Raw genomic sequence first — 17,373 nt, 5'->3', positions numbered from 1 at the left:
AAATGAACCAAGTTCCCTCTGATTTTCTTAAAATAAAGTCTTGCCTGACAACTCAGGTCACACTAGTCTATAACCCATTGTTTCTCTAGAGTTTAAAACATTTTTTATTTTTTATTGATGTATGGTTGACATACTATAGCCATTTCAGGTATATAACATAGTGATTCAACAATTATTACATTACAAAATGCTCACTACAATAAGTGTAGTTACCATCTGTCACCATATTACAATATTATTGACTGTATTTTCTATCCTGCATTCTTCATCCTGTGACTTACTCAATTTTCAGCTGAAAGTTTGTACCTTTCTATCCCCTTCATCAATTTTCAAATTAATAAATTATTAACAAATTAAGCAATATATCGTGGGATCTTTCTGTGTCAGACAAAGATCTGTAAGTTGTTTCTCTCGGGGCAGAATAGTGTATCTGATGGAGGCCATGGATCTAAACTAAATGGAAGTTCTTATGTTTGAAGCTTGAAAATCATGTGGAGGGAAAATCCAGTTCCTTGCACTGCTTCCCAACATTCTTCATGTTATGGCACATTTAGAAAATGCTAATATTTGTACAGCACACTGAGTTAAATGAAAGAGGCTGCCGATCAGTTAGCCTGGGGGGCTCTGGCTGCTTCAACTGAGGGCATCACTATCTCGGCACACTTGTACCATATTTGCCACACTCCAGCTGGGAAGTTCTGCAATGAAGCAAACAGTTCTCGTATTAAACAGGTAGGGGTGTGGGGCTTATCTTGTTATGACATAATGGACAAAAGGGCCAAATATTAGATCCCTAAATAGATAAAAGAAAAATGATTCACAAAGAAGAGCTATGAGGAGGGAAATGTTTTTCTTGTCCTCTTAAAAGGAAATGTAATACACGAATCAATCTTTTTCAATAATACATACAGAAATACATTCTTTTACTTTACTACGCAATGTCAACATGAGGCAAACAACTTAAACTTGGTCAATACTATGTGCAATGGAGCCCCATGGCCTTGCGAAGGAAGGACAAACAGTGCTCTAAATTACCAGTATGCTGAGTCATTCTACATTTTCATTCCAGTTCAGGACAATAAGATGATGCTAGCAAGAGTCAATACTTGAATGCAAAGGTTTCTGATAGGGAAAATTACGGAATCAAGAAGATGACATAACCTTAAAAGTAATAATAACATTTATGTGGAGAATAACAACAGCTGGGAGAGCAAAAAGAACGCAGGGCTTTAGGCAGAATCTCCTGGGTTCAGTGCCTTTTGTGGGGGCTGAGGGGATGTGAATAAATACAAGAAGAGCTGGAAAACAGGAAAATGTAATTTGTTTTAAGGAGGGAAATTAGGTTTCTTTCAAAATAACTCATTTAAATCCAGTAGCTTTCATCCTTTGCTTAGAGAACACTAGTGATAAAATAAATACGTCAGCAGGCCTTGAGCAATTATACCAACAGATAAGAGAGATCAACACAAATGTTCAGGCTATGAAGTTCAGGATGAAGGAATAAAAGGGCAAAGCATTCTCCAAAAACTTTAAACTCTCATAATATATAAATTAAGTTTAAAAATAACTTAATTGAAGCTATTACCTTATCAAAAAACCTACTGAGCTTGACAGCATTGGAAGAACCTGCAGCTAGGTACCGTGGATTTGTGCAATCCTAGAAGATAAAACATAAGATCCACATATGTCAGGAAACATCAGCTCCTTGTTAGTCACTACTGTTCCTGTTGCACTTTTCTATAGTAAAATGTTAGGCATAACACTCTCATGAAATATTCAAGCAATTTTCAAATTACAATGCACAAAGCTAAGAGGAAAGTGCTAAAGGAAGATAAGGGCGCTTTTTGTCATTTATGCTATGATAGAGCACACTGAACCAATGTATTCACCATCAAATAATTCATAAAGGAAAAGAGGACTGCTAATCTTACTAATAAGAAAACCAAGACACTAATCATGTGACCTACCTACATTTACCCTAAAAGCAGAAATAGAGCCAATAAAAACTTAACACTTCATTTTTTAGTATGAGTTACTCAACAGCATCATCTAATCAAGTAGTATATAGTTCGTACACAAAGCGAGAATCATGAAAACAGGAGTTAGAGGAGCAAAGAACAAACAAAACAGTTGCCAGGGATTTCTCACTCATTGAATGCAAAGTACTACATCTCTTGGTAAGCCATAAAGATAATAATAAACAATAAATATATTTTTTGATAATAAAAAAAACCAGTAGGTTTATTATTAAGTAACAATCTATTACTATTTAACAGGATTTTGAAAAATAGGAAAAAAAATGGGGCCCAGAAGAGACAAAACAATTTGGAACATTACAATGAAATAACTAGTAAATTACAATAATCAGTAAAGATCTCAAAAGGGTTATTATTCTTTTCCTGGAATTCCACTGTCAAGCTGCCTTTGCTTGTCATCATTAACTTGCCACCTCAAGAGATAGAGCACTTTGATTTTTACCTCAAATGCCACCTAAGGCCAAACTATAAGGGTATCAGACAGGCTCCTTTACAAAGATGGCATTTGTCTTTCAGTTGTAGATGGTCTATGTCCCTTGGGCAATTACTGCAATTACTGTTGCATTTATTGTTTTGTATGTAATCTCTAAACCCACATGATTCCTTTGTAGTAAACTGTGTAATAATCACCTCTTTCACTCATATATAACACTTCAAGACTCACATTTTTCATTTTGGCTGGAAACTATAATGCATTTTCCAAAACCACACCAAAAAAGAGACTATAACAAGCTTTTCAAAAATCATAGAGTACTAGAAAAACCAGTAAATTAGCCAGAAAGTTCTGAATCTGAATATCTGTCCCAACATTTCTAGACTGCGTAGCATTGGTTAGGTTACTAAGCCTTTCAACTTGAGCTTACTAATTTGTGAAATGAAGATAACATAACAATACTTACCCCACAGGATTTTCGTGAAAGTTATATAAGATAATGCATGTCTGGCACATACATAGCAGATACTGAAATATTAGTTCTCTCTTCATTCTAATAAAATGCTATCAGATTGAATTTTCAGGCACAAAAGCACCTAACATAATGAACGTTAATTCCATGTATGGGGTAAAGAGACTGAAACACCATCGTGGAAACTGTTGTACTTGAAAAAATGTATAAACACATTTATTTATTTTATTTTATTTTTTTAATTTTTTTTCAACGTTTAATTATTTGTGGGACAGAGAGAGACAGAGCATGAACGGGGGAGGGGCAGAGAGAGAGGGAGGCACAGAATTGGAAACAGGCTCCAGGCTCTGAGCCATCAGCCCAGAGCCTGACGCGGGGCTCGAACCCACGGACCGCGAGATCGTGACCTGGCTGAAGTCGGACGCTTAACCGACTGCACCACCCAGGCGCCCCATGTATAAACACATTTATACAGCAGTTGGGGCATATGAGACACAAACCTTAGGTAGACTTATGTTAGACATGTTTTCCAAAATGGATATTGATTACATAGTCATCACAATGTCAAAAGACTTCAGAGATGATTCAAGATACAGCTATAGTGCTAAATACAAAAACTAAATCAAACAGCAAACAAAGCTTAATTCTAAGGCTCACGGTTTTACATTGACCAGGCTAGAGACACCCTATGATTTTAGGATGCCAATTTTAGAGTTGAAAGAGCCATCTGCCATTGACCACGGCTGGGGGCAAATACCAAAGATGAATAGCTTTAAAATAGCTTGTCAAAACTTGAGAAAGGAAGGGAAGGAAACTAGGGAAGATGCTTCAATATAATCACTTTGAAGTAAACACACAACAGAGAAAATCTGTCCTAGACACAATAAGCCTAACAGGATTTTAAAAAATAAGTAATCATTTCCCTTTTTATAATTTAAACCAATTTACTTTTTTTCAGGCACAAGATAGTAACTTTGATTCCACCTTTGATATATACATTTATGTTGATTCTTACTTTTTAAAAATTTTTTTTTTTTCAACGTTTATTTATTTTTGGGACAGAGAGAGACAGAGCATGAACGGGGGAGGGGCAGAGAGAGAGGGAGTCACAGAATCGGAAACAGGCTCCAGGCTCTGAGCCATCAACCCAGAGCCCGACGCGGGGCTCGAACTCACGGACCGCGAGATCGTGACCTGGCTGAAGTCGGATGCTTAACCGACTGCGCCACCCAGGCGCCCCTGATTCTTACTTTTTAAAACAGTTTTAAGTGAATTCAATATTGTAACTAATATTGTTACATTACATTTTTACTTGAGGCTTAATATCTACTTGCTGAGTCTTTCTGACTGCTATCTCTTTTTGAAACTCCTATCAAATTTTCCTCCTCATTTTTCTGCCCTGAATCCTCAAAACCCTCTTGTTTCTGTTGTATTCTTGAAGCTGTACATTGATAACAGGGCAAAAGTATGCTGTATGTGAACTCTGTGGAGATCATGTGTGCCAAAGTACCACCACTTGAGTACCTTTATAACTTGTTAACAATTAAAAGATGGTGCTGCCTTTGCAAGTAAAGTAGGAAAAATACATACCTGGGTGATTGTCACAAAAACCCACAGGCACTACAAACAGATAGATGCCAAAATATATGGAAAGTAATTACTGGAACAAATTAAGTATATTCAATGGCAAATTTCCCACTGGAAATAATGTTGAAACAAAGTAACTTCAACACTTCTTCAACAAGGACATTATATATCCTCTGTAGCAGAAATCCTCTGAAATATCATGGTCCAGTTCAACTAGCTGGGGCATTGACAGTGAATATTCCATGGTGGCAGGTGAGAAAAATAAGGCACCCCATCACAAAGCAGAATTTAAAAATAACAGAATGGCAGGCAGAAGTGGATTCAGTTATGGGGTAGAGGTTGGTTTGAACCAACCAGTGTTCACAACTGTTGATTTGGAGTAAGGGCATCAGAATGACCTGAGTCATTAGCTAAAACTATAGAGCCCTGGTCCTCCTGTCAGATATTATGAATAAAAAGCTCCAGTGGTGGAACACTTATTCAAATTTTTTCACAGCTACATTGATAGTATAAATATATAGTCAGGTTTGGGTAATTAGTGATTTAGATGATTTCTAAGAGCTTTTTCAGTTCCAAGATTCTAAACGTTAGTTGGAGAATAATTAAGTGAAGACAGGCTCAATTTCAGAGCACTCGCTCTGGAGTCAGAGTGCCTGGTTTGACCTGTCTGTATAACCACGGCCTAGTTACCTCTCTCTGGTTCTAATATTCATCTTTAAAATGGAGTTAATTACAGTACCTACCTTACAGTGTTGATGTGAAGACAAACATGAGATAATGTACATAAAACACTAGAATGGTACGTGGCATGTAATAAATGCTCAGTAAATTACAGTCATTATTATTTAAAAAAATTTTTTTTAATGTTTATTTATTTATTTATTTATTGAGAGAGAGACAGAAACAACGTGAGCAGGGGTGGGTCAGAGAGAGAGGGAGACAGAATCCAAAGCAGGCTCCAGGCTCTGAGCTGTCAGCACAGAGCCCAACGCAGGGCTTGAACTCCTGAACTATGAGATTATGACCTGAGCCAAAGTCAGACACTTAACCAACTGAGCTACTCAGGAGCCCCTAGTCATTAGTATTATTAAACCACAACTAGCACCATATGTCTGGAATTGCCAGTGCACTGAATATGTTGCAGAAATCCTACTTGTGAACAATGACATATAAACCATGACTGAAACTGCTGGCCAGGATCCTTCTCTGGGCAACATTATCTGGCTTATGTGAAAACTTCTCTTAGCCTTTTTAGCATCTAGTTCAAATTGAGCTAAATTTTCTCAGGAAGAAACTCAGTGCTCTGTATACATACAAGTTTGTATTAATTACTGCTCATGAAGCACTCCCAGTTTCCACAGTTTGTAGTTTTCTCATTTATCTATTTCTTTGCTCTTGAAGTTAAAGTCTGTAGTTTAAGAAGCTGAGAGGCTTTTCTAAAGCAAGAATAATCAAGATGTCAGTGACCTTTGTTACCTTAATTTAATTATTTTGATTTTGGTATGATCTTAAAAAATCTTTTCAAGAAAAAGCCCAGGGTTTACATTATTCATAGAACAAAGTTTGAACATTCCCACAGATCAGCATATAAGAAGGTTGAGTTGACTGTTCCCTATCTGACAGTCTATGTTGATTCCAATTTTCACTACATATTGGATCAGAACCCAAATGACTGATAGTAAGTATAAAGCTTCTTTCATGAGAATATATGACCTAAGTCTTCAATTTTGGCTTTGCCTAACGATAACACAAAAATGCATGAGTGAAAACACATACCAGATTAATTTCTTCTGCATTGAAATCCTCAGCTAGGAAAGCAGTCCTAGTTAAAACTTCATGGCGCTTGGCTTCATGAATCTGATCCAGTTTAGTCCCTATTACCAACAGTGGGATTTGGTTGTCAGCAAACTGTTCCCGGTCATAATCCCTGTAACAAATAATAATGAAGAGGTGAATAGAATTTACCCTTCTGATGTAGATGTGTAATGTTTAAATGTAAGTAGCTTACACTATTTTACTGAGATTTCACTGACTCTCGCTTACCCATCACCTATAAACCTACTTTTCTCCCAATTTCTTCCAAATACTTACTCATTTATCAATCCATCCTCACCATCTATAGACTTCCAACTATTCATCTAACTACTCAAATTTTGTTTCCATGAATTTTTATAGACTACTTGAATAACTGAATGTCCACCAGGTATATGAAAGTAGGTTAACTTGACCTCTCCCAAAGTTCTGTATTCTCAGGCTAACAGCTCAGGAATTTTTCTAGGTAGATGCACAGAGTGAATTCAAACCTCAATGGAATGAAAATGCAAGAACCTAGCATGGCACTCAAACCTTTTGCCAGAGGGGAAAATGACAAGCTTCTGGGCATGCATAAGCTCTATACCTACCATACATATTTTTGTGTATGAATAGTAAAGAAAAATAGATCATTTCAGGAAAATAAGAAACAAGGGTGCTGAAGGCCAGAAAAATTGACCACAGATGATGCTATGCCTGGGACAAGATGGATTCAACAAATGGAAAAGGAAAAGAAACAGCTGAAATGCAAAACAAAAAGTAAAAGGAAAGAATTAAAAGCCAAATAGTTGTTTGTGCTGACACAAGAGTCATGGGAAAGAGAGGACAGACAATATGGATCACTCATGGTTAGTGGTCTTGGGTGACTGGCTATTACAATCCTTTTTTTCTTTTTTTTTTTCAATTTTTTACCCAAAGGACAGAGTGGTGTTCCTTCTATTACTGAAAGGAATATAGAGCCAATGTTGTTCAATTAATTTAAATTCTATTCACATATGAGAAATAAAACAGACTTGGATTCCTGACATGTTATAAGCTCAATTTACAACAGTCAGCAAAATCTGGTTGCAGACACTTTATGACAGCAAATCAATATTGCACAATACAATCAATACAACCCAGTTGAGCCTGGCTTTTCTTCTTCCTTTGACATTATTTGTCTTTCTCTTTAAATAATCTAAACTGGGGGTGTATAGTGTGTGTGTGCAAAATTACCACATCTTTTCGCCCTTCACAATAATCTTACAGTGCTTCAGTTACCACCCAGCCTTGGAACACAAGTGTTTTCAACTCTGTAGCCTGCCATTCCTTAAAAATATTATCGTTGTATTTACTGCATCAAGCCAATAATAGCTTGAGTTAAAGGCCTTTGATTCTTCTTACCAACACTGACATTGATTTAGGAGACATAGCCCAAAATTGAAATCTGGTTTATTACAGAATAAAATTTTCAGAGTGTCCTCCTTTAGGAGTATTTCTGATACTTTAGGAGTATTTCTGGCTCACATACAAACTTTTGTATGTATTTTATCAGTCATCATTTTTGATAGACATCTATCTCTGTCACTTGCAGTCTTGTATAATCTTTGTACATTAACAAATACTTGTACATATAACATACATACATCGCACATAATATATATGTTGTGCATCAACATATACATGTATTCTATATGTAACATAACATATGTATGGTGCCATATACATTTAACTTATTCTCTTGTTTCTCTTTTTAGCTTTTCTTTTTATTCGCTTTTTTCATTGAATCTTATATCCAATTTGAAGTTTGATCTTGAAACCTCTTTTTTTTTTTTTTTTTAAAAACCATTAGATAAAAAACAGATGGGGAATTTTATCATGGATGGATACGGCTGGTAACAAGTCAACATCACAAAGAGACAGACAACCAGGTACTGTAATTATATGTATAATACCACTTAGGCAAAAACAAAAAACAAAAACCCCTGCATCTTTTAGACCATCTTTTTATATTTAACTATCACTTTAGAGAAGATTTAGGATTCAGAGAAACAAGGTAAACAGACATTACACAGATATAGTCAGCAAAATCCAGAATACAAGAAACTCTACAGGACAAGCAAACTATCTTTCACAGACAAACTGCCAGGGTGCAAAAGAAAAAAAAAGGGGGGGGGGGTGGAGGGGAATGTAAGATTAAAAGGTACTTAACAAACAAAATACAATGAATAGATCTTATCTAGATACTATTTTGAGCAAATCAACATTTATGAGACATATGGGGAATTAAAATAATATTTAATAGTAAGGAATCATTATTAAATTTTATGTGGAACAATTATATTTTGGTTATATTAAAAAAGTCCTTATCATTTAAAGTTATACACAGAAGTATATATAGACGATATGATACAATGTCTAGAATTTGCTTTGAAAAATAAATGGAGAGACCTACTGTGTTCATGGATTGGAACATGCAACAAAATTTCTTTCCAATTTGATTTATAGATTAAATGCAATTCAATCAAAATCCAAGCCGAATTTTTGTCAATATAGAAAGTTGGTTTCAAATTTATATGGAAAAGCAAATGAACTAGAAGAGCTAACCAATTCTGAAAAAGGAACCACATTATATCCTTTTAAGACTTACTATAATGTTATAATAACGAAGACAGTGTCATATTGGTGAAGGGACAGACACACAGACCAATTGTACAGAATCAGAGAGTCTTGAAATAGAACCATATAAATATGGTCAACTGATTTTTGGCAAAGGAGTAAAAGCCATTCAACGGAGAAAGGATAATCTTTTGAACCAATGGTGTTGGAAAAACCGGACATTCATATACAAAAGTCAACCTCAATCAAAACCCCACACGTCATAACTTATTCAAACCAGGTCACAGATCTAAAGATAAACTTTCAACAACAAAGTTTCTAAAAGAAACAGGAGAAAACCTGTATAATCTGAGATTAGGCAAAGAGTTGTTAGACTTGATACCCAAAGCACAAGATGTAAAAGAAAAAATTGAGAAATCAGACTGCATCAAGACGAAAAACTAATGCTTGAAAGATAACTGGTAAGAGAATAAAAAGACAATCTATAGACGGAGAGAAAAAAAATTTCGAATCAGACATCTTACAAAGTGTTATTGTGTTAGGTATATTCCTGTGATTGCTGTAACATTTCACACTAAAAGTGAAGTAATCTGGGCTTACCCATTTGTTACCAACACTCCAGTTGGCACCAAATCCCTGTTGAGAGCTTCCAATGACCAACGATACAAGTTTTGGGATGACTTCTTATTTGTTAAGTCATGTACTAAAATAATACCTAAAATAATCAAAGAAACTCATGTCAATACTCCAACAATTTCTCTTCACTTTACAACTGGCAAAGTGAGGCTAAGTAAATACAAGTTTGCTGAATAAACCTAGCATTCTAGGATGATTAACAAACACAGGCACAATTAATTTAAAATTTGCTCTACAAATTTCTACAAATCATTAATTACAAAATTTTCTTTGTCAGTTATATAACCCTTTTTAATTCTATAGGGGCTGGCAAAATGTCAGTAAACTTTTAGAATGTCTTTTCTGCTTTTCTTTATTAAACACTTGATGAGTGCTTCTTCTGCCTGGTCCTAACTATAGAACTACCTCATCAATGAAAGGAATCAAAACTATTTCAAGTATTTAAGAAATTATATTCCTACAAAAGCTAATTGTTTCGGCACTGTGCATAGTACCGTCATAGATATCACACATACACCACTACTTAATAAAATATTAAATAATAAAAATTTATTAAAAATATATTTATTTAATTTGATATAATTGCTATTTTGCAGCTGACAAAATGTAAATCACCTGAGCCTAATTAACTCAAAAGTCTAATCTTTTAGTTCTTTGGATTAATGACTAGCTATGAAAGCTTGATATCTATGAGATACTTAGTTAATAGAGCAAAAGAACTATGTCACTAGAAGAAGGTAGGAAAAGCCAGTCAAAAAGTATGAATAGTAGAAAATAGGTGGACTTCTGAGAGATTGAGAAAAATAACAAAATGTAATGAGGTTCAGAAATACAATTAAATAGAATCAGGTATAGCAGACAAAAATGCAGAGCAGGTAGACAAAAGAGGAAAATGCATAGTAGAGTTTAGAGTATCATCATGTGGTTAGAAGACTACAGATTTTCAAACCCTCAATCATTTTCTATGTTACCTAGATTCTACTATGAAGAGATGATGTGAAATTGATGATTCCTCTGTCTTCAAGATGTGAGATATGTCAATTTGAAAAAGAAGGGCAGAAAAGTTAGAACTATTTGGCTTCTCCGATTTTTACAGACATTTGTGCAAATAAGGTGCTTGTGCAAGTTACAGCTTGCTCAGATAAATCTGTATCCTCCTGGCATCTGGAACAAATAGAGAAATACAGATCTGACACTTGCCCTGTATTCAATTGTACTCACTCTACTTTCCTCAATAATGGGTTCTATTAGGCATTAAGGACACATGATACAGGATAGATTTATTTTTTTATTTTATTTTTTTAAATTTTTTTCAACGTTTATTTATTTTTGGGACAGAGAGAGACAGAGCATGAACGGGGGAGGGGCAGAGAGAGAGGGAGACACAGAATCGGAAACAGGCTCCAGGCTCGAGCCATCAGCCCAGAGCCTGACGCGGGGCTCGAACTCACGGACCGCGAGATCGTGACCTGGCTGAAGTCAGACGCTTAACCGACTGTGCCGCCCAGGCGCCCCAATACAGGATAGATTTAAAAAGAGCTACCATTAAAGAATATAGCTAATATCTATTCAGCACTTATATGCTACACATTGTGCCTTATATGTGTTCTCTAATTTGATTTCAGAACATCCCTCATGTTAGGTAAGAATTATCATCTTCATTGTACACGTGTGGAAACTAAAGCTCAGAGAGGCTGAGCAACTTGCTCTAAATCACATGGTAAGTGAGTTAGGCAGAATTTGAACTCAGGTAATCTAACAGTTAGGCAGAATTTGAACTCAGGTAATCTAACAGGTAATCTAACAGCAATCTAACAGCAGAATTTGAACTCAGGTAATCTAATCTGGGGGAAAGCAGAATTAAGTCAAAGGAGTGGCTTTTTCTCCTCTCCCTAACTTCCCAGATATAAATCTCAAAAAATTATGAGTGAGGCTTTTGGTTGGGAGATGCAAGGATTACAAAGGCCTAGATGAGCTATTAGCTGAATAGGGAGGAGTTTATTTTTGGAGGCTCTCTCTTTAAGGCTTTTGAGCTTTTAAGGACATTTGAGCACCTTTATTTTTCAATGAGCTGAAAGTTCTTTCTTGGTAGATTATGGGCTATAAGGGCCACAGTGGGGCCCAAAGGAAAGAAGTCAGTGTGACAGTTAATCAGAATATGTTCTAACCTTCAAAAGGGGCACTTTACAGACACTTTACAGGTTTCCTTCAGGGACTGCCAGCCTAGTTCATCACAGTAGGAGAAAGGTAGGGTTTGAGGGAAGAAAGTAACTGTTAAGAGTAAAGACTGTGCATTTGAATGGAGTGATCCTTCTGCTCTGTTTCTTGAGAAACCAAGGATGGTAGATGGAGTAAAGAACCTTCAGTGCTTCTACCAAGAGAAATGTTCCAGAGCTAAGGTGAAAGAACATAAAAATTGGCCTTTCTTAACAGGGATTTCTTTTTAAACTTTAAGAAAGAGGAATATATCTCGGTTTTGTCATATATACAAATTAACATAATATATATTATTAACATAATATATATGCAACTATTTCAATAATATTCAAGGAAGAGACAAATCACTAATGAATAGTAGGTATAAAAAAGATAAATAAATATGGATTTAGATGGACTTCTTCAGCACTTAATAAGTTTACAACTCAGAACTCCATAAAGTTTCTAGGATTTATTTATTTATTTATTTATTTATTTTTTTAATTTTTTTTTTCAACATTTATTTATTTTTTGGGACAGAGAGAGACAGAGCATGAACGGGTGAGGGGCAGAGAGAGAGGGAGACACAGAATTGGAAACAGGCTCCAGACTCTGAGCCATCAGCCCAGAGCCTGACGCGGGGCTCGAACTCACGGACCGCGAGATCGTGACCTGGCTGAAGTCGGATGCTTAACCGACTGCGCCACCCAGGCGCCCAAGTTTCTAGGATTTAAATGGTCTTTATTATGTATTTATAATTTTGATCTTAACCCTTTCTCAAAAGATCTAAACGGCAAAAGTGTCGTATATCCAAACCTGCTTTGCCAGATCAGAGTGGTAGCAACTTTGTCAAGTCATTTGATTGATATAATCCAAGTTTATCACTTGATTCTAGATCTAAACCAGGCTTCATTTCCTTCTCTTCTGTTCTCTAAGAAGTCACTGAACACTACACCAGTCTTACCTTACTGTTTTTCTCATTTATATACATTCTATTAATATATGCCATTATCATGTATTTTCTTGCATGACAATATCATATATTAGTGTCACCATCTTATAACTGTTTTGTTCCATTTATGAATGTCTTGTTTCTTCAAATAGATTGTGACACCTCAGGTCTGAACGAACACAACTCATCCTGTATTTTATAGTATGTATTCAATGGCCATCTCTACTTCTTGTTGTAGTATCCACAACACCTTATGATATGGGAAGATAAGATATTGAAAGGGGGCTATAAGAACGAAGAAGGTACTGAATAATTGCAATGTTTACCTAATGTTGAATGTGATCTAAGCATAGTATAAATGAGGTACAATTAAGAGCTAAGCATCTACCAGAAGGAAAAGGGTGAGATGGCAAATCTTTTTTTTTTAATTTTTTTTTAATGTTTATTTATTTTTGAGAGAGAGAGAGGGAGAGACAGAACATGAACAGGGGAAGAGCACAGAGATAGGGACAGAGAATCAGAAGCAGGCTCCAGGCTCTGAGCTGTCAGCACAGAGCCCAACATGGGGCTCAAACTCACAAACTGTGAGACCATGACCTGAGCCGAAGCCGGACACTTAACTGACTGAGCCACCCAGGTGCCCTGTGAGACACCAAATCTTGTACATCAAAGACAAGGTGGGATTATATTTCACAGTAAAAGAAAAAAAAAAGTGCTTTAAAGAAATGAACTAAGAAAGGGGCAGAAGAAAAAAAAACTCTATAGGTAAATTATAGCTCTCAGTGGTTTAGTCCCTTGACACAGTAGGTGCTTTGTGCATTCCAGTTATGTCCTCGATTATACACCTCCACCTGGAAGTCTGCTCCAGGTATCTCTCTCTCTCAAAAATAAATAAACATTAAGAAAAAAATAAAATGTGATATGCAGACTTAAAGAGTTGTCAGTACATTAGATCTTCCTTAAAATAAGATGTGTCTAGCATCCCACAGCATAGTCTATTATCTGATTATCTGTACTCCTAGACCATTAATATATAGTAGAAATAAAAAATGCTTTACCATTTACAGAGTTGTAGAACACTGCTCTTGTGCTTTTCACACTGCTGGCACTGCCCACAGAGCCTCCAACATCCCATAATTCTATATAGTAGGTCTTCTCTTCTGGGGTTCCTTCTTTGTAGTCATGAACCTAACAAATCAATCCATCAAAATAATTATTATAACCACTAAAGACACTAGGAGCACCCTCATTCCAGTTTAAAGCACTGGACATTCTGTTTCAGCATGGCTCTTTCGTATCATTCTCATACCACCTCTCTCTGATCACCACCTGTCTTTCAAGAGTCCTCCCTCTAATACTCTCTCATACAACAATCCTAACATTTACAGCTCTCCCTCCATTTCCAAATCTTCACTTCCTGTGGATAAATGCCATAATTCATCACTTCAGTCACTCCTTTGCCTCTCTCTTGCACTGTGTTCATCTGACCAAATTCCAACCTTGACTATATCCACCTTTTCTCCAATTCCATGCCTGTAACCCAGCTTAGTTGAATGTGAAACTCAGAAAAATACACATTCAAACTGACTGGATTCATTTTAAATTCCAGTCTACCTTTGGGGCTGCCCTTTAATAAGTTTCATAGTCCATTTCCTCTTTTCCTTTCCTAGATAACTATTTCACAATTTCTCTTCTTTTTCAAATTTCCAAAATCTTTTCCCTATCCTTAAGAACAGGTAAGAACCTTGCTTCTTGAGACAGAAGCAATCAGAAGAGAATTTCGACAGCCTGTTCTTCACATACCTATCCACCTCCCTGCATCTGTGCCCATATAATCTGCTTTTCCTCCAGCCATTACAGAGAAACTCTGTGTCCCCAAGGCCAAATCCCCTTCTTCTTTATGCCTGAGATCCTATGTCCCTTTCCTTGTCAAAGGTGTAGCTCTATCAATTCTCCTTTTTATCATCAAATATTCCCTCTCTGTTGAATAAGTCCTATCAGCATACAAACATGCCATAATTTTTCCCATCTTAAAATAAGCTTCTCTTGAGCTCAAGTCCTCTTCCAGCTACCATACCACTTCTCTATTCCTTTTTACGGCAAAAGTTCTCCAGAGAGGTGTCTATTCTCAAGTCTCTAATTCTTTTCCTTACATTCATTCTCTTTTGAACTCATTCCTGTCACACTTGTGCCCCAATCACTCCACTAAAACATTCCTTATCAAGGTCACCAATGGCTTCCACATTGCTAAATCCAATGATCAACGAATGAGCAGTTTTCATCTTACCTTCCCAAACGATACAAATAATTACTCTTCAGCTTTGCAGTACATAGCTTCCAGGTTATTGCGCTCTCCTGGTTTTCTTCCCATTTCACTGGCTAATCCTTTTCAGTCTCCATTGGGGTGATCTTTACCTCCCTAATTGTTGGAGCATCCCAAGGTTTAGTTCTTGGATCTCTTTTCTTTATCAATACTGGCTCTCTTGACAACTTCATTTAATCTTATGATTTTAAATGTCATTATTATGTTGATGAATTCCAAATTTATATCCATCCTGGACTAGTCCCTTGAACTTCAGGCTACCATATCCACTAGACTACAATTTGGATATCTAACAGGCACCTCGAATTTAACATATCTGAAAATAATTTCCTGATCTTCCTCTTAAGACTATTCTTCTCCCAGTAAAAGGCAATTCCATCCTTCCCGTTACTCAAAGGACCAAAAACTTAAGAGTGATCTTTAACTCATTTCATACTGCATATCTGATTTGTCAGAAAATCCTATTGCTTTTGTCTTAAAAATATATCAAAAATCAGTTAATTTCTCACCATCTCCACTATTAGCATCCAGGTCAAAGCCTTGATCCATCTCTTTGCCTGAATTAATGCAATCATCTCCTAAATGATCTCCCCACTACAACCTTGCCTACTCATTTCTCCCCCCTTTGCACCCCTCTTCCCATTTGTTTTTCATATAGTAATTAGCATGATCCTTTTAAATGCAAGTTAGATCACATCCCCTTCTGCTAAAAACCCTCTAGGAGACATTCTTAGAGTAAACTCTAAAGTCTCTCCTTCCTCAGGAGCACCTAGGTGGCTTAGTTGGTTAAGCATCAGACTTCAGCATAGGTCATGACCTCACAGTTTGTGAGTTTGAGCCCCATGTCGGGCTCTGTGCTGATGCTCAGAACCTGGAGCCTGCTTCAGATTCTGTGTCTTCCTCTCTCTGTGCCTCCTCCACTCACACTCTGTGTCTCTCTCTCTCTCCTTTTCTCTCAAAAATAAACATTAATAAAAAAAATAAAGTCTCTCCCTTTCTCATGATCTAGACTCTATAGCCATTTATTGACTATACTATATAACTATTCAGAAATAGATTCTGATATATGGGAACTATATGTATTAGAATATAGCTAAGAGCCAGATTATAGTGTGGTGATTGGGAGGTGTGCATCAGAATCTTCCAAGAATTTTTAAAAAAATATATGTTCCAACAAAAGGAAATATAAGCAAGTGGAACTACATCAAATGAAAGAGCTTCTACACAGCAAAGGAAACCATCAAAAAAGTGAAAAGGCAATCTATGGAATGGGAGAAAATACATGCCAATCATATATCTGATAGGGGTTAATGTCCAAAATATATAAGAACGCACACAACTAAATAGCAAAAAAACAAGCAATCTGATTTAAATAGATCAAAGGAACTGAGGAGACATTTTTCCAAAAAAAGACATACAATGGCCAACAAGTACATGAATAAGTGCTCGACATCACTAATCAGGGAAATACAAATCAAAAACTACAATGAGGTATCACCTCACACCCGTTAGAATGGCTGTCATAAAAAAGACAAGAGATCAGGTGCCTGGGTGGCTCAATTAGTTAAGCATCTGACTATTGACTTTGGCTCAGGTCATGATCTCAAGGTTCGTGGGTTTGAGCCCCATGTCCGGCTCTGCACTGACAGTGTGGAGCCTGCCTGGGATTCTCTCTCTCTCTCTCTCTCTCTCTGCTCCTCTCTTGATCTTTCTCTCAAAATAAATTAAAAAAAATTTAAAAACAAAAAAAGATAAGAGATAACAAGTGTGGGCAAGGATGTGGATGAGAAAAAGCTCTTGTGCACTGCTGGTAGGAATGTATATTAGTACGACGACTATGAAAAACAGTATGGAAGTTCCTTAAAAAATTAAAAATAAAACTAAACTACCACATAATCCAGTAATCCCACTTCTGGGGATTTATTCAAAAGAAATGAAAACAGGATATTGAAGAGATATCTGGACTCTCATGTTCACTGCACAATAGCCAAGGTATGAAGACAATCTAAGTGCATGTCAACCAATGGATGATTGATAAAGAAGATATGGTGTGTACATACACAGACACTGGAATATTATTCAGCCAGGTGGAAAGGAAATCCTGCTGTTTGCAAATACATGGATGGGCCTCAAGGGAATTACGCTAAGTGAAAAGAGTTAGATAAAGACAAATCGTGCATGGCACTACTTACATGTGGAATCTAAATAAAAAGTCAAACTTCTAGAAACAGACAGTAGAAATGTAGTTGCCAGGATTTGGGACTGGGTAAAGATTGGGAAAAAGGTACAGAGTTTATAAGATGAATAGATCTTAGGATCTAATTTAAA

The 17,373-nt window shown here is 36.3% G+C and overlaps 1 protein-coding gene across 1 annotated transcript in view; it reads right to left on the bottom strand.

Annotated features, from left to right (window-relative positions):
* The window catches only part of RABL3 (RAB, member of RAS oncogene family like 3), a 38,598-nt gene that overhangs the window by 6,684 nt on the left and 14,541 nt on the right, over nt 1-17,373 (bottom strand). The window contains exons 3-6 of the mRNA XM_047875652.1: nt 13,781-13,910; nt 9,539-9,653; nt 6,305-6,455; nt 1,586-1,657 (exon numbers count right to left, since the gene is read on the bottom strand). Coding sequence (XP_047731608.1) covers nt 1,586-1,657; nt 6,305-6,455; nt 9,539-9,653; nt 13,781-13,910 — 468 coding nt within the window. The remainder of the gene's footprint in view (nt 1-1,585; nt 1,658-6,304; nt 6,456-9,538; nt 9,654-13,780; nt 13,911-17,373) is intronic.

This window comes from Prionailurus viverrinus, chromosome C2 (genome assembly GCF_022837055.1).
Source record: "Prionailurus viverrinus isolate Anna chromosome C2, UM_Priviv_1.0, whole genome shotgun sequence".
NCBI lineage: Eukaryota > Metazoa > Chordata > Mammalia > Carnivora > Felidae > Prionailurus > Prionailurus viverrinus.
Note: the sequence above shows the minus strand (reverse complement) of the source record. Positions and strands in the feature narration are given on the sequence as shown.